Source organism: Drosophila hydei, unplaced genomic scaffold (assembly GCF_003285905.1).
Source record: "Drosophila hydei strain 15085-1641.00,03,60 unplaced genomic scaffold, DhydRS2 tig00008119-arrow-pilon, whole genome shotgun sequence".
NCBI lineage: Eukaryota > Metazoa > Arthropoda > Insecta > Diptera > Drosophilidae > Drosophila > Drosophila hydei.
Window position 1 is genome coordinate 6717828 of NW_022045830.1, and position 23564 is coordinate 6741391.

At 46.1% G+C, this 23564-nt stretch overlaps 2 protein-coding genes across 8 annotated transcripts in view; one reads left to right on the forward strand and one right to left on the reverse strand.

Annotated features, from left to right (window-relative positions):
• Positions 1-17592, forward strand: part of LOC111602008 (synaptotagmin-like protein 4) — a 51234-nt gene extending 33642 nt beyond the window's left edge. For 3 of the 7 annotated variants that reach the window (XM_023318898.2, XM_030224859.1, XM_023318900.2), the window contains 10 exons: positions 45-171; positions 323-522; positions 593-713; positions 3109-10764; positions 15822-16009; positions 16072-16266; positions 16343-16597; positions 16657-16931; positions 16990-17198; positions 17260-17591. In XM_023318898.2, the coding sequence (XP_023174666.2) occupies positions 45-171; positions 323-522; positions 593-713; positions 3109-10764; positions 15822-16009; positions 16072-16266; positions 16343-16597; positions 16657-16931; positions 16990-17198; positions 17260-17411 (9378 nt within the window). In that variant the 3' untranslated portion in view covers positions 17412-17591. Of the gene's footprint in view, positions 1-44; positions 172-322; positions 523-592; positions 714-3108; positions 10765-14610; positions 15601-15821; positions 16010-16071; positions 16267-16342; positions 16598-16656; positions 16932-16989; positions 17199-17259 lie in introns of those variants that run through there. The other 4 variants (XM_023318899.2, XM_023318901.2, XM_023318902.2 and 1 more) reach the window with 4 other exon arrangements.
• Positions 17593-20942: 3350 nt separating this feature from the next.
• LOC111601988 (organic cation transporter protein) lies at positions 20943-23369 on the reverse strand. Its single transcript, XM_023318875.2, has 5 exons — positions 22915-23369; positions 22601-22859; positions 22120-22531; positions 21549-22055; positions 20943-21495 (listed from the first exon to the last, which is right to left on the reverse strand). Exons 1-5 carry the CDS (start codon positions 23254-23256, stop codon positions 21291-21293), a joined length of 1725 nt encoding a protein of 574 aa, XP_023174643.2. The 5' UTR covers positions 23257-23369; the 3' UTR covers positions 20943-21290.
• Positions 23370-23564: the final 195 nt, after the last annotated feature.

Consider the following 23564-nt stretch of genomic DNA (forward strand, 5'->3'; position numbering starts at 1 on the left):
GCCTTTGTGGAATTAGCGCACTAATTAACTTCAACTTTTTGCAGCCACCAAAGAAAACGGAAGCCTCAAAAATACCGAGTCCGCGACCCCTGGCCGATATACTGGACAAGACGCGCGGTGGCGCCACAAAGATACCGCAGGCCCGTCGTCGCAACAGCCGCGGCGAGGAGGGTAAGTGGAAGCTAACGATTTCTAGTAGTTGCTTTGTGCACCCGCACAGCAGTAGAAACCTGTAGCTTGTTAGCTGTAGTTAGTTGCAATCACCCGATTTATTAAATTTGTGCACCCTCCCCTCCCTGTTGTCACATTAACCATTATATAGGTAGAGTACCACAGCATCACTACTCCTTCCATGAACTGCTTAAGCACCAGAACTCTGACTTATCCAATCGCATGAAAAAAACGACAATTCCCGTTAACACAGTCCCAGCCAAGGAGGATGAACTGGCCGTAGCCAAGGCGACTGAGACAGACCCCAGCGCTGCCAACAATGAGGCCAATGACACAGCAGGTGCCGCAGCAGTAAGTGTGCCCCAAACCAGCCATTGTCCCCCTACTCAGAGCTACAATTGATGTTTAAAACCCCTTCCAGCACACCAGCACCTTGGGTGAGCAGGAGCTTCAGAATGCAGTGGAAGCAGCAGCCGTTGTCTTTAAGAAGGTTGTGCTGCAGCGGCGCAAGGAGAAGGAAAAGGAGAAGGCCGCCGAAGAAGGTGAGTGCTAATGACCAGCTTCTCCAGTAACTATTATTAAATTATGTAGTTCGTGTGTCTGGATGTGTATGTGTGTGTGTTGCATAATTTGCTCGGTGCTGGTGACCTGTGTCTAACCCAAGTTTTCGCCGGGTTTCACTTTACGTCTAATTTTACGCACAAATTAATTACGTGGCGCGGTGGGCGGCTATGGGGAAGACCTGCACTTGATGTGGGTCATTATTGCCTTTATCACTCACTTTTACCCGCTCATTGGCTTTATGCGTGCTCTTAAGTAGTTGGCTGTAATTATATATAAGAATTTTTCAGCTTTTGCAAAAAAAATACAATTTAAGTTGGAAATATTTACAACGCACTGTAGGATAACAGTGCTCTTGGAATGTTCGCTGATGTGCTATATTTTGATATGGCTAAACATAGAAAATGTTTTTAAGTGTAATACAGAGGAGCTCCAAATAATTTTCGCGGAACTATTTTCGAAGCCGCCTAAAAGTATGCTATGTTTTTTTTTTTAAAGAAATTGAATAGTATTCACAAATGTTTCTAGGATGTATCCATTATGGCAATGTTATTTTTAGTACGAATATTTTCTAGTTTGCAATCATATTTTAGAGTGATTCGATTCGTGCAGTTGCGAAATTTTTGTTTCACTTAATGATGGGAATGATATAGCAGCTATGATTTGATGAGTGCCAGGTATGGTTCTCAAGTTTTTATGGCTTTGTATAGGTTTTGCTTTTCGTAAATTAGTTTAGATTTTCGTCATCTCACATTAAAGAAATATTTCAAGTTTAAGCTTCATATAATATTATAATATATATTTCAAATTTAAGTTTGTATAAAAATGCAAAAATATCAATTTATTACAAAGAAAATAACTCTATTACAAAAATGTTAATTGCAATAAATTGTAATAGATTTTTTTAAGCAAATATTAAATTTTCAAATTATGAACTTATTACCAAAGCTAAAATACAAATTACTTAATCTTCTGACTAATTTGAGTGATCAATTTTCTTTGAATTTCTACATAACATAATTGTGTTATAATTTTTTTGAGTGTAACATTGAGGACCTGAAAATGGCAGCGAATTCATAAATCGCCCACAACTAAAAAACACATACACGCGTGTGTGTGTATTTTTGAACAATAGAAGCTTTTTTTTTTGCCGCAACGCTTTTGGCGACCTTTGTTTTGTTTTAATTTGCTGTTTGTTTGCGATTCACGGGTCGTCGCCACAACGTTCTCGAATTTATTCGAGAACTACAATCAGGATATTGTGGCTCACGGTTTCGTAGTGAACACGGGCTATGCCCATTCTTGGGGCTAGCTGTCAAAAGTGTACCGTTAATCTTATTGCGTTCACCTGTGTGTAGGTGTCTGTGAGTTGCGATAGGCACACAGTATGCGAACGAGGGGAAACCACTTTTCAAAACAAGGCAAAGCGAACGTTGCCCAAATATTTGCTTTGTTTCTGCCACAGGCTTGTGCAACATGCATGCATTTCCCAACGTATTGTTTGCGCAAACACAATAAAGCCATCGTACGAGCTAGAGGAAGATGCCTTAAAAGCATTTTGCCAAATCTACGATAGATATTTCTCGGCTCGAGTATTAAAGATGAGAACGCAACGCAAATACTTATGGGCATGTTTCAGCTGCCTCGGCTATAGAAAGTCGAAGACAAACAAAGGCACTTGGCACACTATGTGAAATGGCGAAAAGGAAAAGTCAAATATGAAAGGCATTTCCTTAAGATTATTATAAATATTGGCTTAGGTGCGAAATAGGCGCCATTAAATAAGAGGGGTTGGCTTTAATACACACACGATTAGACAATCAATCATCAGCTCCGGCTGGTGATGAAGCGTTAAACAGAAGTGTCTTGCGCTGCTTTCTTAGTAATTTGATACTCTTTCCGTTGAGCAATCATTATTTCCTAATATACCCCATATTCAACGAAAACTTGAAGCAAAAACTAATTGACCGTAAATGGGCTGAAAACGGAAAAACATGTGAATACACTCCATACTATACTTTAATATACAAACTGTAAAAATATTTATAAGTATCTGTATTAGTATCTAATGGTGTTAAGCGTAAAGTATTTAAATACGTTGAAGTATATAACAAGAACCTGAATATAGTCTAACCTAATATAAAACATAGTCTACCAACCACTTAACCCATACTAATGTCTATGGTGGTGTTGGTGGTGGTGATGGTGCATTAGTTACCCGTGCTAAAAACCATTAAACATGCTAACAAAAAACCCGTATTTCACCTGTATCAAACCAGTATTTTCCATTGTCATTTTGTGGTGTTGGTCAACGTCGAACCCATTGCGTCGAAAATCGAAAGAAACAACCAAAAAACCCACCCTATTAATTCACAGGCTCGCAGCTGGCAGCTGGCGCTTCCGGTGACAGCAACGGCGATGCCATGGAAACCTCGTCGTCGTCGGAGTTGGAGTTCAGGTGCAGCACCGCGGGTACGTCGGCTCAGTCGCAGTACAGTGTCGAAGCGGATGAGTTCAAGCTTGTATTTCTAAACTCGGACTCGTCATCGTCATGCAAGGAGGAGGAAGAGGAGGAGGAGGACGACAACGATACGGATACAGCATCGAGTTCCTCCTGCACATCCACACACCAATGTCACAGCATTGTGAGCAATGTGGAGGACTGCGACTGGGATTACTTTGAACCATCGATGATTGCAGCCACCACAACAACAACGACCACAATGATTGCTTACGCCGGCTCTATGACGTCTACAACGCCTACGCCACCGCCTCGTCTACGCCGTCGCTCCAGCGACAGCGATTCACCCCTGCTGCAGCGTAGGCAGCAGCTGCTACGTAGCTACTGCTCCAAGATACGCGAGAGCGACACTGGCACCGACGAGGAGTTGCACATGCAGGCCGAGAGCAGCTCCCAGACCAGCTCCGATCAGAATCACACCCCACCGACACCTTCACTGCCGCTCAGCATGAAGGCGCGCATCAAGACGCGCTTCCTCAAGAGCCACCACCACTACCAGCACCACCACCACAGCCACGCGCCCAGCAGATGTAGCGGCTGCAGTGGAGCCACAGCCGCCCAACAGCCCCAATATGTGCCCATACCCGTGCCGGTGCCCATACCCGTGCCAATGGCCGCCTATCATAACTGGCAGCTGGAGCATTCGGGTGCACCGCTGCTGGAGCAGGACGAGCACTTGGCTGCCTCACTGCAGCAGCTGTGGCAGGCGGCAGCAGCCGCCTCCTCCACACCAAACTCGCCGCAACAACAACAGCAGCAGCAGCAACAACAACAGCAACAGCAGGCAGCAGCCGCAGCTGCCGCTGCAGCGGCCATGGTCGCTTACTCGCAGCAATTCGCCGCGGCGAGCAACATGTTTGATGCAACACCGCCGGCAACAACCAAGAGCTATCAGCAATTGCCAACAACAACACGTCAATTGGGTGGTGGCTTCAAGTCCTCGGCGCCGGAGCTGAGCGCCTCGCTGGGCTCGCTGATGACGCAGTCGCTCTGCTCCACTGCGTCCACGTCTTCATCAACAACGTCCGGCTACGGCACAGCAGGTCGTAGCCTGGAAACATTAGCCGGCTGTCTGTGTCTGGCACAACAACAACATCACCAGCAGCAGAAACAGCAACAACAGCAACAGCAACAGCAACAGCAACAGCAACAACAACAACAACAGCCACTGGCCAGCCAAATGGATTTCAAGCCAGCTCCAACAAGTTTAGGTTTAGTATTGCCGCGCACGCCGTCGAGTGAACAACAACAAACGCGACGCTCGCTCTGTGCCGATGCTGATGTCGATGCCGATGTTGACGTCGCCGCAACGCCCACAACAGCACTGAGATTGTGTAATGCGAATGATAAAAGAAGCAACGATTTCGACTGCGAATGCGACGCCAGCAACAGCGTTAAATTTAGCGCACATGTTGATGTTGATAAAAGCGAGGCAATGCCAGCAGCAACATTGACAGTCGAGCTGCCAAATAAATGCCAAAATCTATGCGAAACTGTGCAAAATAACAGACCAGCGACAGCAGCAGCAGCAACAACAGCAACAACAGCAACAACAGCAGCACAAGCACCAGACACACAAACGCAAACACTAACAGAAAACACAGAAACAGAAAGACAAACCTACCTGGCGAGTAACAACCACAACGCCGACGACGGCGACGGGGACGGTGACGACGAAGCAGCGGAGGCAGCAGACGAAACAAATATACATAAAAATCAAGTACCAGCAACAACAACAACTACAGCAACCGGAGCCACATTGAGTGCGGCAACTCCTGCGGTAATAACTCGTTTCAGCGACGGGCAAGTTGCAGTCGAAAATGTTGAGATTGTTGCCGCCGTTGCGCCTAGAGAGCAACAATTGCAGCAGCAACCACTAGAGTCGCAACTAGCAAAGAATTTGAGCAGCTGCTCAGTGTTGTCCTCGCATAGGTTTATAGACACAAAGCCCACAAATATGTCCGAGACCGAGCCAAGTGAGTCGGCGGCATTTGGCTATTTGCGCAGCGAAAGCTACGCCGCCAACAGCAGCAACAGCAACAGCAGCAGCAACAGTGATGCCGAAGCTGAAGATGAGCGCAGCCCACGCAAATTGGTTGAGCGCAGCTATGATGTTGCTTTGGCCATGCAGGCAGAGGTGGAGGAAGAGCAGCAGCTGGAGCCACAAGCGGCTGCAGTGCCCATGCAAATGGTGCACCACAGCACCACCGAGGGCAGTAGCAGCAGCAGTGATTCCAGCAGCGACAGCAGCTCAAGCTCCGAGTCGTGTGACTCAGATGACACCGGCACCGTGGCAGATCGGCGGCCCAAGCGCAGGCGTTTTAACAAGGTGTTCGTGGTCAATCGACAGGTGGGCCATGCCGCACGTGCCAGACGCAGCTCATCCACCGAGGGTGATTCGTTGTCCTCCTCGGATGCGAATCTTGAAGATTCGTCCGATAACGATACGGACACAGAGCGCACCGATTGCGGCATTGTGCTTAACTATGTGAAGGCGTTGGTTGAGGAGGAGGCGGTTCCCCCAGAGGAGGAGCAGCTGCCAGTTGCTGCGGCAGCAGCAGCACGTGATGCCAGCGACGACGATGATGATGATGATGAAAGTGAACGCCGCATTGCCAACTCAAGCGATGAGCTTGCCAACTGCATAGTTGTTGTGGGCGGCTGCACCGACGACGACGCCAATGCCGGCGGCGTTGTCTTGCATGGGATGCGTGCACTGCCAGACGTCGAGGAGGAGCAGGAGCCGCAGCAACAACAGGAGCAATCAGAGCGCAACATTGAGCAGCCATTCGAATTAAGCGCCGTCCTGGCTGCCTGCGATGAGCTGCATAGCATTTCCAACGATGTGAATCGTTTGCTGGCGCTGCACAAGCAGAACTCCCAGTTGGAGCTGAAATTGCAGCGACTGCGACGCGGCGTGGCCGAAATCAATGAGGATCATCTGCACAGCACTGCTGCGGCTGCCGCCCACACAGCACAGAAGCCAAGCGAGTGCAGCAATCAAATGCTCAACGAAGGGTGTTCAGGTAATGCACACAGCGGGCAGAAGCAGGGGGCGGCGCAAACGGCGGCAACCCTCGCGTTGACCAGTTGCCATTCTCAGAAAAGCGTAAATGTAAATTCTAATGACGAAAGCGAAGCAGCGAAACAAAGCGAGCCAAACAACGGCGAGGGTAAACATGTAAACGAAGAAGCAGAGGCGCAAGCACAAGAAGCAGAGACAACAGAGGCAGAGGCAGCGACTCTTGGGTTTTCATGCCAGCAGCAGGTAAAAGCAAACAGCGATAATAAAGTAGCAGCCAAGCAAACAACAACAGCAACGACTATCGCTGAGCGAACAGCTGTGCAAACCCAGGCCACGGCAGCGGGAGACGCTGCGGGCGGCGGTATACTCAGCGAAGCATGCAAAATAAACGACGATTGGTTGGACTCGTTCAACTCTCACTCTCTCGCCAGAACGAGTAAAGCACCTGAAGCACAACAGCAGCGACAACAACAACAACATCAGCAGCAGCCGCAGCAGGTAGCTGCGAGAGCGACAGCTGCTGAGCATAAAGAGAGTGCGCTACCTGTTGCTCATTTAGCCGATTGCGCAGCCGAAGTGAAGTCGCAGTCGGCATTGGAAACGGCGGCGACAGCGGCAGCGGAGTCAGTCGAAAATGAAATGTTAAACGTTGCGGTTGAAGAGCCAAACGCGCGCCTAACGTTGTACACTAACAACAACAACAGCATTAACAATAATAATAGCAGTAGTAACAACAACAACATCGACGACGTTGGTCATAATGACGGCGATTTCGCAGCAAAAAAGACAGAAAGCAACAACAAAGCTGCTCTTGTTGTTGGCCAACATAGCAGCAGCAGCAGCAGCAGCAACAGTAACTGTGACGTAGTGAATGTTAATGTGAATGTGAATGTGAATGAAGCAGCGTCGCGTGTGTTTGAAAGTTGTGAAAACGAATACGACAAAATATTTGGCAGTCATCAAGAACTGCAAATCAACAAAGAGCCAAGTGTAACTGCAGCTGCAGCAACAGCAGCAGCAACAACAGACACAACTACAGCAACAACAACAAATGCTGCACCTAAGAATTCACTTTCAGCTAAATATCGCAGCTTAGTGATGATTACAAAAGACAATGAAAGCCCAACAGCAGCAGCAACAACGAGTAGCGACAACGATTATGAAATGGCAGCGATTGGCAACAACAACAACAACAGCAGCAGCAGCAGCAACAGCAACAGCTTTGGCCAGAACTTTGGCAATGAGTCACACGCTACGCTGCGCGCCTTAAGCAACGACATCGATTTTAGAGTGGAGCCGTTGACAGTGACGCCAACACCAAGTGAACGGGAATTGTCGCGTGACTCTTACAGTGTGGATTCCCTAAATGAGCCGAATGTGAGGCCGAAGCTCAGTCTGGACGATGGCCTGGCCGACGACGACTCCTGGGTGGAAGAGCTGAGCCAACGTGGCGATGGCGACGAGGATGATGAGAACTTGAGCAATGCAACGACAACGCCTACAGCCACCGATTCAGAGGATGCCGATGGGGATGGAGAGCTGGGCGGCGGTCGCATCATGTACATGGATCGTGAGGAGGAGCTACGCGGCTATAATCGTTCGGCCATTGACTTTACGCTGCACACCATTGTCGAGGAGAGCTGTGAGGAGAGCGAAGTGGCCTCGATGCGGGCCGATAACGAACTGGAGCAGGAAGAAGAGGAGGAGGACTTGGCGGAACGTCGACGCATGCGCACGCTGCAGCACCATCATCGCCTTAGCGCCTCAGAACTGGAGAAGTATTTCTTCTTCGGCCTGGGCGACGGCAAGGTCATGAGCTCCATAGACACGCGCGGCGATGACACCGCCTCGGAGGTCAGTTCCGAGTGCTCTGAGAGTTTGGACTCGCTGCCCAATGATGATCAGTTGCTGGATGGCGCCAATAGCGCCGCAGATTTGGCATCATCGCGTCTAGAAAAGTATTTCCTTTCCGGGTTCATGGGTTTCAGCGGCTCCGGCGAGAAGCAGGCGGAAAGCGACGAGAGCGGCGGCAGCGTTGGCAGCGATAGCGAGGGACATCCGAGTCCCAGTCAGCGGCGAAAGCGGCTAGTGCGCGCACGAGGCACACCGCGTAGTCACAACTCCTCGCTGGATAATCTGCTGCTGCCAGAGGCTGATGCACTAGATGCCACGCCAACTGCAGCTGGAGCTGCGGAGGACACATCCGAATCGGAGACCGGCTGCGATGATACCGTCGTGCACATGGCAAACGCCGTTGATCGCGCCTCCGACGGCAGCTCCTCAGATACCATAAAGCGCAAGAAGCAGCTGCGCAAGCGGCACGACTCCCTAGACGAAAAGAAGCTGCACGAGGCAGCAGATGTGTGCGCAACTGGAGCTGGAGGCGGAATCGGAGGCGACTCACATGCAAACAGTCTAAACACAGCTCAGGCCAAGAAACAACAGCATCACAGCCGCGACAGCGGCTTTGTGGGCAGCAACGACGACCTATTGAAGTCTCCGGATTGCGAACCATGCAAATCGCCCACGCCAGCTTTGGGCCAAATCAGCGAGGACCGTGAGCCGCTGGCCACAGCAACTGCACTCAGTTTGCCCAAACCAGAGATGCCCAGCACAAGTGCAGGTGCTGTCAGCAACGCAACACGCCGCATAACATTGCAGCCACCGGTAGTGGGTGGCAACAACAGTTCCATATTGGTGCGCAAGGATAGCTTCAACAATTGGAGCTCCGACGAGGAGACCAACCTGATGATGACCAAAATGCGTCAGTTCTTCAAGACGCTCATCGTGGCCACAGCTAATGCACACCAGAATCAGAGTCAGACCCAGAGCCAGATACAGAGTCAGTCGCAGAGCCCAAGTGCCGGCAGCACGCCCAGCTCAGTGCGCCGGCTGGCCTGCAAGTCGGCCAAGTCTCGGCCAGCACAGCTAGCCTACTTTGAGAACGAGCTGACTCGCCTGATGAAGACTGTGCCGGGCATCAATGATGATCAGGTGCGGGAGATAGTCGAGTATCTAAGCAGCGAAGATACCTGGTCGGATTCGTATGACTCCTCCGACTATACCAGCTCTGACTTGGAGGGTTCCGAGCACAAGGGACAGCTGAAGGCACAAATCTCCGCCAGCTGTCAGCAGATAATCAACAAGTTCGAGGTGGATGAGGAGGGCGTGCGAGGCGATGGTGGTTTGCTGGATGAGGCGCATGCGTTGAATGGCGATACGGCATTCGTGTACCAAAAGCTGGTGGCCTCCTTCAGCAAGGTAGCAGTGGGCGAAGCCAGCGAAGCACCGCCAAATGCCAATGCCAAGCCAGTGGAGCCAGATGAGGATCGCTTGTCCACAACCAGCACGGAGCAACGCTCGCCGCAGCTGTTTGCCAAGGTCATGCAACACATAGGAACCCGCCTGGTGGCCCTGATGCACGAGGTGAGCAGTGGCAATGAGACGCCCATGTCCGCGCGACACAGTCGCCGTGTGCAAGCCAAAATCTCGGCCACCACAACGGAGGACGAAGAGGACGAGGTGGAGCAGCAGTTGCAGCTGAAAGCGGTGCCGCTAAAGCAGCTTAAGCTGCGCAGCCGTTCGCATGATTTGCTGCTGGATGGCGCCGCCAACTCCGGACAGCATACACAGCTCCATGGACACACGCCCGCCAATGCGACGGGCCATCAGCAGTCGGGAGTCGCGAGCACAGGAACAGGCGACAACGCCGGGGAGGAATGCGGCGTGGCCAGCGATTATGAGCGCTTCTCGTGGCGCGGAAGTTTTGAGTCGGCATTACTGGCTAATGGCGACTCCAGAACGAGGCTCAGCCAGCTGAGCCAGTTAGACAGGGACAACTCGTCGTCTGCGTCCGCTTTGGCTGTGGCAAAGCGCCGATCTGCAGGCGACCTGCTGTTCAGCCAGCACCAGCAGAGCCTTAGCCGCGAGCAGCTGGACCGTGTGCGCTCCTGCGGCAGCATTGGCGGCGGCGATGCCCATCATCATCAGCTAGAGGCATCGCCCGCCAAGCCTTGGCTATCATCGGCCAGCTCTTGCGCCGATTCCGCCAAGGATGTGCGCCGGTCCAGTGTGCCCGATGCCATCTACGAGACGGACTCTAGCGACGAGGACCAATCCGCACAGTTCAGTGCCAATCGCTCCACCTTGCCACGCAGCCTAGCAGGCAGCGTGCCAGTGGCCAGCACCAATTCGCTGCCACGCCTGCCCACCAGCTCGGTGGCATCGGTGGGAGCCGCTTTTACCAGCACGCCCATCACCAAATCGCAGAACGCGCTCAACTATACGCCCTCGTCCACGGGTAGCGCCAAGAGCGCACGTTACCGCTCGCCGGGCCTGGCAGCACGTGCAGCGGCCGCCAACAGCAGCGGTGCAGGAGTTGGCTCCGCCAGCTCCTCCAACAGCTGCGGCAAAAAGCTCGGCGGCGGTCTACAGCAGTTCCTCTACTCCAAACGTGATGCGCGCAAACGCCTGAACATGTCAGCGGGTGAGTTTACCAAAGCCTTTGCTTAACTAGCCGGCAGATACAACACACACACAGACACACGCGCGTGGATAAAGGTCACATACTGGGTTCAAATGCTTAGCATTTTTCAGATGTTTGCCTTTTTACATAGCGATTAGCCTCCAAGTGCTGCCATGCCTGAAATGCCAACGAGGCGCCACATTCGGACACGTTCAGCAGAGAAAATTCCGCTTAAGGGAAAGGGGTTCAGCAATGATAAATAAACTTATTTGAACAGAGTTCACAGGGGGAAAGCTCTTGTGTCAACTGCCAATGATTTTATAAACTCTCTTCCTTTTACTTCAAATGAAATACAACTCGAATTGGTTTAAGTGTGGCGAGTGCATAGAGTTGTATACAGTTCTAGTCTCTTTAAATGTTCTTGGAATTTGAAAAATATGAACGCCGAAGGTGATCATGATATTACGAAAACATTATACCGTGCACCTGTATATTTTTATATAGTTCTGCTGAATATCGTTTATATATACACACACTATACACATGGCTTTGTACCTAATGCTTGAATGCATTTGCCCTTTGCCAAGAGTCGTATAACTTAGATATGTGTAACACACTCGGCGGTTGCTATTGGCTAAATATATATTATATTTTAAATATTATATTTTATATATAATACTATATACTATATACTATACTACGTATATATTATATATTTCGCTAATTTGATAAATTATAATAGCGAAATCATAAAGTTTGCTCGAGAAAATTGTCAAGGGAAACCAATATTATTTTTATATATTTTTTTAGATTTATTCATAGTTAAGAACTGTTTTAAAAACTACCAGAAAGCTCTATTAAAATTAATGTGCAGCTGGAATAGTAATAGTCAGTTAAAAGTTTAATTACTTTGTCTTTAACTATTCACGAATTATATAGGCAATATAAAATAGTGAAATAATACAAGGAAAACTATTTTGAGTATTTCTGCTCTGGTAAAAAGAATTTTATTCATGGCTAAAATAGAATTTCTTTGTCAGCTTTTTATTATTATTTGTGCTCTAGGCCTCTATTTGAACAGGTATTCATCATCTTTGTTGCTCTTCCCCATTGCTGACGCTTCTCAGCAAAGAATTTGATGATTTTTTTTATTTGTTGGCCAACTATAGATAGGCTCGCGGCTCTTTTGGCCAAAATCAACTCAATCAAGGTCAATTAACTGTATCCATATTAAGCGCTTGGCTTGTTGGCAGTCTGCCAGCTAAAGTTAAAGCGATTTTCGCACAGCGCCAACTGTTGCTACTGCCAGTTCCGCCTGATGGGGGCGTATGTTGTCGTTGTCGTTGTTGTTGCTGCTGTTGCTGTTGCCTGTCTTACCTATTTATTAGTTGGCCAAAAATAAAGCTGTTTTGTGGCTTGGTCAATGAAACTCGAACTTGTACTCCAACCCGAACCTTGTGTCAGGCGCGCAGGCGGGGCTTTGAACTCTGCTTCAATTGTTTTCGGCCCCTGGGGATGGGCGCGTGAGTGCTTTGCCACGCACACAATAGAGCGTTTGAATAATTATGCTAAATGCTGTTATACAACACAAATTAATTTAAATTCCGTCCATAAATAACGCAGCCTAACAGAATTCAACGAGCTTATGAATTATATTTGAAATAGAAATTGACAAATTAAATTTTGCGGGTCTTAAATTTTAAGTAAATGTCTTTTGTCTCATGACTGCTTGCTGCAGTTGTAACAGCAAGGCTAAACTTTATAGTATCTCAGATTTATTGCTAGCTGCGTGGCTTAGTCATTGACTAACTCCCGCTGAGCTCGCCTTTAAGGATTCTGAGTAGTCATCGTATTACCTGCACAGCTGTCTCGACATTTATTTACAATATAATCGTCTAAATATCCAGTGCATGCCTTGTCACGCACTCATCCCTAGCGTAAATAAACTATAGCGCTTTGGCTGTATTGTTTTGTTGTTTAAACAGCTTTGTGTAACCAAATCATTTTGGTTTTTTGTTTTGGCAACATTACCAGAAAATAAATAAAACTATACGCATGGCCAGTGGTTCGATGGATTTGCAGCTGGGGCTGAAGCCGAAACTGAAGTACGCTTGATGTCGGCGTACAATATCATTTAAGCTCTTGACGTTGATAAAGTGTTTTGCCGGTTTATTTCCTGTTTGCTATGTGATTATTTGCTTTTTTGCATACAATAATTAATGTTTTTGAACCCGCGTTGACACCAACGGCCAACGGCCAACAGCCACAGACAACACAAGCAACAGAATTTCGAGTGGGTTTCGTGCTTGGTTGACTGCACCACTGTGCACTGTGCACAGTGCACGGAAGAGTGTTTGGCCATCCGGCATTTTAAATGCAACGCTTAAAACTATTTACATATATATTTAAATGGCAAGTGAAGCATGCCAGTAGCAATTTCATACTAATTAAGAGATTATTGTTGCGGAAATATCCAGGCACCCTGCAGCCAGCCGTTATGCGGACACCCTGTGTCGCCGCATGACACACCCGTTACTTGTGGCGCTTGTAATCAAATTAACCTTACGAGCAGATCAAATATGACTGTCTCTGTTGCACCCGCTGGATGCCAGCATCGGGAATCATTTCGTTAATTGCACTTCCATTGGCGCTGCGACAGATGGCGACCTCTGGGCAGCAAAAGTTCAATATTTCAATAATTGAATAAAACTTAGATTTGCGTAGAATTTCTCGAGTTGTGGTCGAGTTCTTCTGCTTGGAGCTCAGTAATAACGCCACGCTTAACGGCACTTGATCGCGACGCGCTCTATAAACCGACACCGAAACCGAAACAGAAACCGAAATCGGAAACGGAATCGAAATCGCATAGTTTCAAATACCTCTGCACTGACTCCATAAGTCGTAACGTCCAACAATTCGCTGTGCCGAGTGCCCAAGTGAAAGTGCTTAATTTTGTTTTGTTTATTTTCTTATTTTCGTTTCTTCTTATTTATTTAAAGTTGATTTCCAACGCTTTTGGCGCTAGCCCCACTTATGTATGCCGTGCTGGCGGAAATTATGAAAAGTTCCATAAAATACAAAAAGTTTAAAGCGAAAACATTGTCAACAAATCGTGACTGCATTAAGGAAAATTAATACATACAGCAAGCAGTCAGTCAACAAAAGTTTATAGCCATAGAAAATATGAATAATTCCAGTCGAAATATTTTTATTTTCGAGGCGCTATGTGACCTAGTTTTCTAGCTGTTCGCTCGCAAGTCGTTTGTTTCGCCAAGCCTTCAATTCTCAACATTTCACAGCCCAATTATGGCCATTAGCCGACTGTGAGGGTATCTAATTGCGGGCAGAATTCAAGGCCGAGGCAAGTTCAAGTGCGATTTGCCGTAATTTCAATTGAATTAAAGCGAACACCTTGAATTCACTTCCCAGTCGTTGGCCAGCCACAACATATTCGTGCTTCAGATAACACACATTGAAAATTCTAAACCAAATTACGTGTCAAAATTTCCACAGTTCCCCTTCTTTACACTGTATTTATTTGCTTCAGATTGCTTATCGCTGCGCAAAGTTGGTTATCAGAACCCATTGTGAGTCTATAAATGTGACAATTTGAGCAGCTGTTGCCAAATGCAATTAACTTTTTGAGAGCGGCAAAAACTAGAAAAACAAGCGCAGCAACGCTTGGCCAGAGTGCCTGACTGGCAAATACCCTGCACTGCCAGAAGTCGCCCCAACAAGGTCTTTTACTTAATTTTAACTCAATTTCATAATAGCTCATGTATGTATATAAACCATATCAATAGATGCCTAGAGATGGCTTGATAGGTTTAGTCATTAACACCAATGAACTCCTCTGACTTGCCTGCATCTGCTTTAGAGCTCATTCTGTAAATTTGTCGTATAAAGGGTATACTACAAGTTGGCGAAAGACTTTTGTTGGTCCCAAAATCGTCATCAATTAATGGCCGATCCGTTCAATTATAAAACTCATAACGTCGATAATGAGAAAAGTGACGCGTTTAATTGGCAAGCGGGGGAACAATACAACTCCCAAAGATGCCACCGGCTACAATGAATTTGTGCGACCGTCCAGATCGAAGCCGCCAACAGCTGCCATTGTGAGTGTGCACAACTATGGCAAAGCCATTAAGTCGGCGGCAACGGGCGTGGAGACCAATCCTGCTGCTGGCAAAATACAATATGCTGCGCTCAATCGCTTGCGCAACAGCAGCCAAGCCCAAGCCACGCCCACTGGCCAGACACAGCGGCGTTGGCAGCGCCTCTGCTGGTGCTGGCGTTGGCGCAGGCGACGGCGACGCCAACGCAGCTACAAGAACTATTGGCGCAGCGGCGGTGCCACAAAATCAAAGTGGAGCTCGTGGTGGCGTTGGGGAAAATATTGTTGTCATCGTCGAAGGGGGATCGGCAGCTATCACTATGACTCCGAGGAGGAGGAGGACGACATTGATGCCAAGGTCGCAGCCTATATACTAGAGATGAAGCAGCGCGAGGCAGTGGCCAGCAGGCAAAGTGAGCAAACGGCTGAGACAGCCTTTAATCAGGCAACAGACGAGACGGCAGCGGCTGGCCTAGAGCGCAGCAGCAGTGCCCCACCCCAGCAGCAGCAGCAGCAACAGTTGCAGCCAGCCATCTGCCTGGCGCAGATGAAGCGTCGCGCTTGGACCTGGGATGACAGCCTGCGCTCCAACTCGGATCGTTTTCTTGAAACGCTCGAGGAGGACTTGCCAGGTGCAGGCACAGCTACTACTGCTATGGCCGCTGCTGAGGCTGGGCTGCGGCTGTCGCTGAATTTGCAGCGCCGCACGCCGCTCCATGTGACGTTTCAGAAGGTGCAAGGTAGGCGGCACAGCTTCATCTCCCTGCCCCACCTGCCTGTTGCATGCAACCAACTGACGCTCGCTTTCCAATGAATCATTATTTCGTTTTCAGATCAAGCATATTGAGTGTGTGCGTGTGTGTGTCCGACTATTTATAGGAATGTGTGTGTGTCCGTTGACTGGCTCGTTAAATGTAATTGAGGAAATGTCTAAAATATCATTTATTTCTTTTACCCGCAGAGGAAGCCAAAGCAGCTGCCGATGAGCTCAGCCAATCGCCGGTTATTGGACAACGCAATCCGGATGCCGCCGCCTCCAGCCCGATACAGTCGCGTGCCTCGAGCGAAACATGGCCGCCACAGTCGGATGAGGACATCGATCGCCTGGTTGCCATGCACCAGAATCGCAGCAGCCTCAGTTCCCTGGGCGTAAGTACAACTGTTTTTATAACCAGAGTCCTGTGCAGCTCTAATACTCTCTGTTCGAACAGGTACGCTCGGAGTCCATGGCCAGCGTTTATTCGGGCGCCGGCGAGGGTCGCTATGGCACTGTAGTGGTCAAGGGCCAGGTGGAGTTCGGCATGCAGTACAACTATAAGCTGGGCGCCTTGGAGATTCACGTGGTGCGTTGCAAGGATTTGGCTGCTGTCGATGCCAAACGCAATCGCAGCGATCCCTATGTCAAGGTAACTACTCAAAGAACTGCAGATCCCTTCGGCAGTAGCTAAAGTCTCCAGTTGTTGTGTTTCGTGTTCTCTGCAGGTTTATCTGTTGCCCGACAAGTCGAAGGCTGGCAAGCGCAAGACTAAAGTCAAGAAGCACACTCTGAATCCCATCTTTGATGAGACGCTGCGCTTCCACACGTCCATTTCCAGCTTGGAGTCGAAAACTCTTTGGCTGACCGTATGGCACTCGGATATGTTTGGACGCAACGATTTCCTGGGCGAGGTCAGCGTCAATCTGCAAGGACGTCTCTTTGACAATCCCCAGTCGCAGTGGTATTTGCTGCAGGAACGCGTAAGTGGACCTCGCATGTGTGTAAAATTGCCTCAACTATAAACGATTCCCTTCTGCAGAGCGAACCATTTGATGATGTTGCCACCTACCGCGGCGATATTGTTGTGGGCCTGAAATACATTCCGCCAGAGAGTCTAAAATCTTCGATATTCTCGCGTGGCTCCAGCCTCACAGGCAGCTCCTCGAACCTGCGCAAGTTTGGAGGCAGCATCAAATCTGTGACTTCCAAGTCGGATCGCAGCGCCAAGGGCGGACAGCTGCATGTGCTGGTCAAGGAGGCCAAGCACTTAAGTCCCATCAAGACCAATGGCACCTGTGATGCCTTTTGCAAGAGGTGAGTGCGCCCCAAGGAAGATTAACCGAAGTTCGTGCTAAACCTTTGTATCCTTCAGCTACTTGCTACCTGATCGCACGCGCAGCTCCAAGCAGAAGACGCCGGTGGTGAAGCGAACTCTACATCCCAGCTGGAATTATACGTTTGTCTACGAGGATGTCTCCCAAAAAGACTTGTCGGAGCGTGCTCTAGAGCTGACCGTTTGGGATCACGATCGCTTGGCCAGCAACGAGTTTGTGGGCGGCATACGCTTCTCCCTGGGCACAGGTGAGAGCTGCCAACAGCGGTTACTTCAAGCAGTGTTTGCTAACGTTTCTACTCCCAACAGGCCGCAGCTATGGACGTCAGGTGGACTGGATGGATGCTACCGGCAAGGAGCTCTCTCTGTGGCAGAACATGCTAGATCGCCCCAACTTCTGGGTTGAAGGCAGCCTAGTGCTACGCTCCACGTTGGATGGCATACGTTCGACTTTGCCATAGGCACAGTTCCCGTCACAATTTGCACAGTAGTAATTTATTGCCTAGCCACACCCACACACACACACACAGGCAAACTCAAACACATATATACATACACTATAATGTGGCAGTTACAAGTTTTCTCCATGGCATACGAATACGTAATTTGTATTTGTATTTGTATTTGAATTGTATTTGTATTTGTATTTGAATTGTATTTGTATTTGTATTTGTATTTGAATTTGAATTGTGTTGTATGGTATTGATAATGTAATAAGTATTACATAATAGGGTACGATGACAAGCATTACTAGAAAGTTAAGCCTGAATGAAATTCATGATTCGATTCGAAACCAATTGATTGATTGAATGATTGAAGTTTGATTTGCAAGTTAGTAAGATTTAGAATGATTTCCAATACTCGAATATATGGCAGTCAGACATAAGCTGTGTCTGACTGATGGCCAGGCATCAGCATTAGCATTAGCAGTAGAGATGACGCTGCAAAGTATCTGTATTGTTTATGTAGTTTAAGCAGCACAATGTTCAAATACGAAAAACCAACAAACCAACTAACAACAAAAGTGTTATCAAATTATTGCACTAATTATAAGAGGGTCATATCCCAGAAGATACTACAAATTGTATAGCAAACACGTGGATTGCTCAGTAAAACGACGATGATGGAGTCGAAGACGTCGACAAATTAGCCCATATACATATACATATGTGTATATACGCAAATATATATATTTATATATATCTATATAGGCTAAAACCTAGAATCATTTGTGTGTGTTTTTTTGTCCAAAAACAAATGGAATTTGCAATTTTGCATACTGTATGCATTAAATCTACGATAATAACTAAACCGACATAAACTCTAAGCTATGTAATACATAATATGTACTAGTACCTATCAAAACATAATCGAAAAATACAAATAACAATGTTTTTGTAAATGCAACTTTTTGTTTTCGTTTCTACAACAGTTTTCATTTTCCAACACTGTCTCTAGCTCTTAAGCAAACGCTAAACGAAACATATATACATCAACGTATACATATACATATATTATATCAATCCAGACTTCAAGCATATCGCAAGCACAGTGCAACTAAATAAACCAACTCAGCTAAGCTTCATAATACCAACTACTTCATTAGATACCCACCAAAACTCGAGTAAATAGCAGCCAAAAAAAAAACAAAATAAAATATATATATATAAATATTTATATATATATATATATACATTGTGAAATCGAATCAATATAAATACAATCTATATGTCACTCTCCCTCCAACCCCTTGTTGCTAAAAATCTATTTGTTGTGGAACTTTTATATTCACAATTTATATACATGCATCTATATATATGGAATACTATGAGGCAGCTCCTGAAGGCGTTCGATTATAATTAAAAATTTGTTGGAAATATATATATATATATACTATAAATCATGAAAATATGAAATTTAATATAGAAAAAAAAACGAATCTTATGAATGCTTTTTGTGTAAGTTTACATTGAAGAAACCTACTTGCATACAAATAAATAACGTTGAATGATACTTAAAACAAAAACAAAAACCGAAAAAAAATAAATTTATAGGAAATGTTTTTTGATAAAAGAAAATTGCTGAATCACTCGTTGCCTAAATACCGCTTGTCTTTTATACTCAATGTTTTCGAAACACACACACACAAACACACTCACACACACACACACACGCGCGAAATTGGATGATAATGTACCCACAGGGATTTAACGGTTTGCTATTATATAATATTGAGATACTTATATATTTAAATGTGGGCATTACAATTTTCTCAACATCAACAACATCACATGATATAAAATCAAACAATAAGCAGCAAAAATTGCAACAAAAAAATTTAAATAAAATAAATGGTATTTAGTGGCATATTATAGATGAAAAAAACTTACAAGATTCCTGAAAGTAATTGTTGCTGGTTAGCAATGCCAGCGAAAAAAATAAAAATAAAAATAAAACACTTAAATATGGTTAAAAAAAAACTAAAAACAAAAATATATATATATATATGAAATTGTTGACAGCCTAATTATGTGCAAATAGTTAATACTATGTTTACACACAAGTAGTTTGTTTTTCATCTCGAATGTTCAATGTAGTGCTTACAATATATCTATATATTTTTTTACTTTAGTCCTGGCTCCCAAGGCAGGCCGGAAATCAGCCCTACTCTAACTTGAAATCTAACCAAAACTCAACTTAAGTTAGGCACATGAATTGTGAATTGTGTTTTAACAATTTATAGCTATGTACATTCTATGACTATTCGACTACTCGACTATTTCATACTCACTACTCACTCGCATGGTGCTATAAACTCCTCGTATTTACTTCGGAGTATCCAAAAAATCATGAGAAATCTTTTTACCTTTTTACTGTACGCATTTTTTGGATTCAAACTGAACTTTTGTGAACTAGAGTTTATTAAATGGTATATTTATAATACAATCCTACAATATATACACATATTATGAGATAACATAGTCAGTTATATACACCTATACCTATATATATATATATATATATGTACACTTATATATATATATATAGTATATACAATAAAAGAGTAGCAAGAGGTAATGTAGTATTAAGTGAGCCTAGGACACGGCATTAACTTACCGATTTGGAAATTCTTTCGATGGATCTGATGAGATTAGGTCTCCGCTTGATTGCCGAAAAGAAACACATCTTCAAATTATGTATATCATGAAATATTTACGTACTATTTGACAGCAATTGCAAAGAGTGCTCAACTTTAGCATTTAAGGTATAAGAAAATTTGAAAGAAATCAATCAGATATAGATACATTGGCCAAGCGCCTAAAATATGTTGTGTTAATATACAAAAGAAAAAGAAAAAGAAAAACAGTTTTCTGGATTACATCCAATGCATATTAGAGTTCTATAATTTATCATGCAGAATTGGGATATGGAAGTTAGCACAGTTTTGTTCCATTCCTGAAACTGATGTGATCAAAAATACTTTAAGTGGTACTTTAATATTGGCTCGAGTAAGGGGTATTCAAGCTACCAGAGTTTAGACATATGGAAAAGATTTCTTTGGGCTCGTTCATTCATTTTGAATGAACTTTTGTTATAAGAGACGTAGTTTGTGCACAGACAACAAGTTTTTTGAGCATACAAATTGTATTCGGTTGAAAGAACAGGATAATTGGGGCATGTTTTGGCTGAGTCCTGTTAAATCCACTTAAGGATATACCTATATTGGTAACCAAAAATAATCAAGAGAAACATTAATACATTTACATAAAAATATATATTTCCCACATACTCTGTCCTGGATATTATACCTAGGCTTAAGTTAAAGCTCTTAAGCCCCCGACTTTATAAGTTTTTCCATTGAGAGTTTCAAACAGGGCTAAGCGATATCTATTTTGTACTTTGTAAGACTTTCTCTAGCTCTTAAATAAAATGCAAAACACAAGAAAAATATGAAGAAAATGCAACAGCAAAAACCAAAAAAACACAAAAAATCTTTAAAATTGAAGCCGTTAGATTTATGGCATACTTGAAGTTAAATGCAAATGTTTACATACCCTTTTACGAGTACATGCCCTATGTACACTTTACTTATACTTATGTAAGCAATCACGAGAGGATTACAGAGTTTACAAATACATACAAATCTATACAGATATATACATGTATATGAATATATATAAATTAATATTATGTTGAATACTGTGACCCAAAATCAATCAAATAAATTTCTCATCTACTGACAACTTTCGGAACTAAAATGTCTGTGTGTTTGATCTATAATACTTTGGCATTTAAAATATATCTGCTATGTATATGTACAGGCGAGCCAGTGGGCTAGTTTACGCTTCGCCATCCGCTTCCGGTGCACCTTCCGCTTCCGTTTCCTGTGAAGTATTTCGACGCGCACCATTAAGTGCGTTTAGCTTAAGCTCCTCAGCGGGTTGCTTCAGCACATCATCGTCCCGTGCTCGCAAGCAATCGAAGGACAGCATAGACTCGCCCTTGCCAAAGGCTTCGCCATCCTCCAGCGTAATGGGTAGTTGCCTAGAGGATTTCAAATTTATAGCTTCCATACTTGTCCTTATGCCCTCACTCACCTATTGTTCGTTTCCGGCAGGAGCAGCGTGGACAGCGCCGCAGTCAGTAGCAATGCAGTCAGAATGAACGATGGGCCCGCGGCAAATTTGGTGCCCAGATGTATTAGATAAGGTGAGGTAACTGAGGCAGCTGCAGCGGCCAAGTGGGCCGTGGCTATTCCACGGGAGCGCACACACGTGGGCAATAGCTCGGACGAGTACTGCGAGAAGGTCGTATAGCATATCGAGATGCCCAGTCTTGTGGGCATCGCAAAGGCCAGCAGCAGGGTGGCATTTAACTGGACGCTTTCGAAGGTCAGGCAAACGCCCAAGGCACAAGCCAGCAGGCTTGTGCAAAACAAGGCCACAAAGCAGGTGGCCTTACGACCCAAGCGGCTCTGCAAGACACCCTGCAACAGGCCTGAGGGTGGCACCACCACGGCAAATAGCGAGAAAACCACAAATGGCGACAAGCCCAGACCCTCCACATTTCTTGAGATGGTGTTGAAGCTCAGGGATATCAGCATGCTGCGGAAATATGAAAACTTGTTGAAAAAATCACGAAATTTCCCGAGGACCAAGGACAACTCACAAGGTAAAGATGACAATAAGCGCAGTCTTGCGCAGGCGCGGGGTGCGCATCAGGTCGAAGAGTTTGGCCTTCTGCTGTTGACTCTCATGCTTGCGCTTGGCGGTGCAATGCTGGCGAAATGCCTCAAAGTCAGCGGAGGGCACTTGGCGACCATTGAAATGGGCAATGAGCTTCAATCTGGCAATGGCGCCCTCGACATTGTTGCGCGTGATCAACCACTGTGCGCTCTCCTGAACCACAAAATAGAAGAGCGCCACGACGAGCTGTAGCAGCGCTGAGAACGTCAAATAGATGCGCCAGTTGCCGGCTAAAACTGATAACCAAGGGGCGACGAGCGCGCCCAGGCAGAAGCACAGACCGAGTGTTCCGCTAATAGCCAAATTCCTAAGCTTTGGCGCAAGAAACTCCAGCACTGCCATGGAAGAGAGACTGAGTGATGAGCAGAGCTGATAAAGAAGGTGAGCAGATACGCAATGCTTACCTAGAATAAACATCAGATAATAGTTTGCTGTTGCAGCCAGACCAGAGATGCAGCGAAAAGCGCTGAATTGTGTCAGATTCGTGGCATACGTGGTCAGAAAGTCACCCACAAAGCCACACTGATTGGCCAAGATGACGGCACGCACGCGTCCAATCCGATCGCCCAGCATGCCAAAGGCAAAGGTGCCCAAGAGTGACCCCAAGAAGAAGAGGGACTGTCCAATGCGCGCCTTGTACGCATCATCGCAGACCCAATTAAGCTGCAGAATAATCGGTTGAAAACAACCTAAAGCTTTACTTGGATACAGAACTTACCTCAGCATTCATGCTGCGAAATCCATAGTCATATTTGTATATCCAGCGCTCACAGCTCTGACTGCTCGCGGTCACATTGTAGATGCCTTCATGGACCTCGATCTTGTCGAGGCGCGTGCACGCAGCCTTGTTGCCAAAGGGCGCATAAATGGCGGCGATCTCCTCGTGACTGCGATTCGCCAGCTCTTCGTGATAGCACCAATGCTGGGGCACAAACCCAATTATGTTCTGGGAGTAGTAGTGCACTGTGCTGGTGAATGCTATGTAGCCCAGTAGCAGCAGCATGAGATACTGATAGCGTCCCGCATCGCCGCATTTTTCCAGAATTTTATCAAAATTCATTGCGGCACGCGCTCTCACTGTGCTCGCCCAGAGATTCTATTAAGACTGAAATCCGAACACGGCCCAGCGGAATATAGTTGTAGCCCTCAGCCGTCAGATTTGCACAGAGTGCTCGGCCGCAGTTTCTGTTTCAGTTTGGTTCCGATAAGATTGTTTCGGTTGCTTATCGTATTGGCGTGTTGTGTGTGTGTGTGTGTGTGTGTGTGTGTGTGTGTGTGTGTGTGTGTGTGTGTATGTAGCATTCTATCCATTACGAAATAAATGTTTTATTATTTAAGTGAATCCACTTATTCGCCTTAATCTAAAGA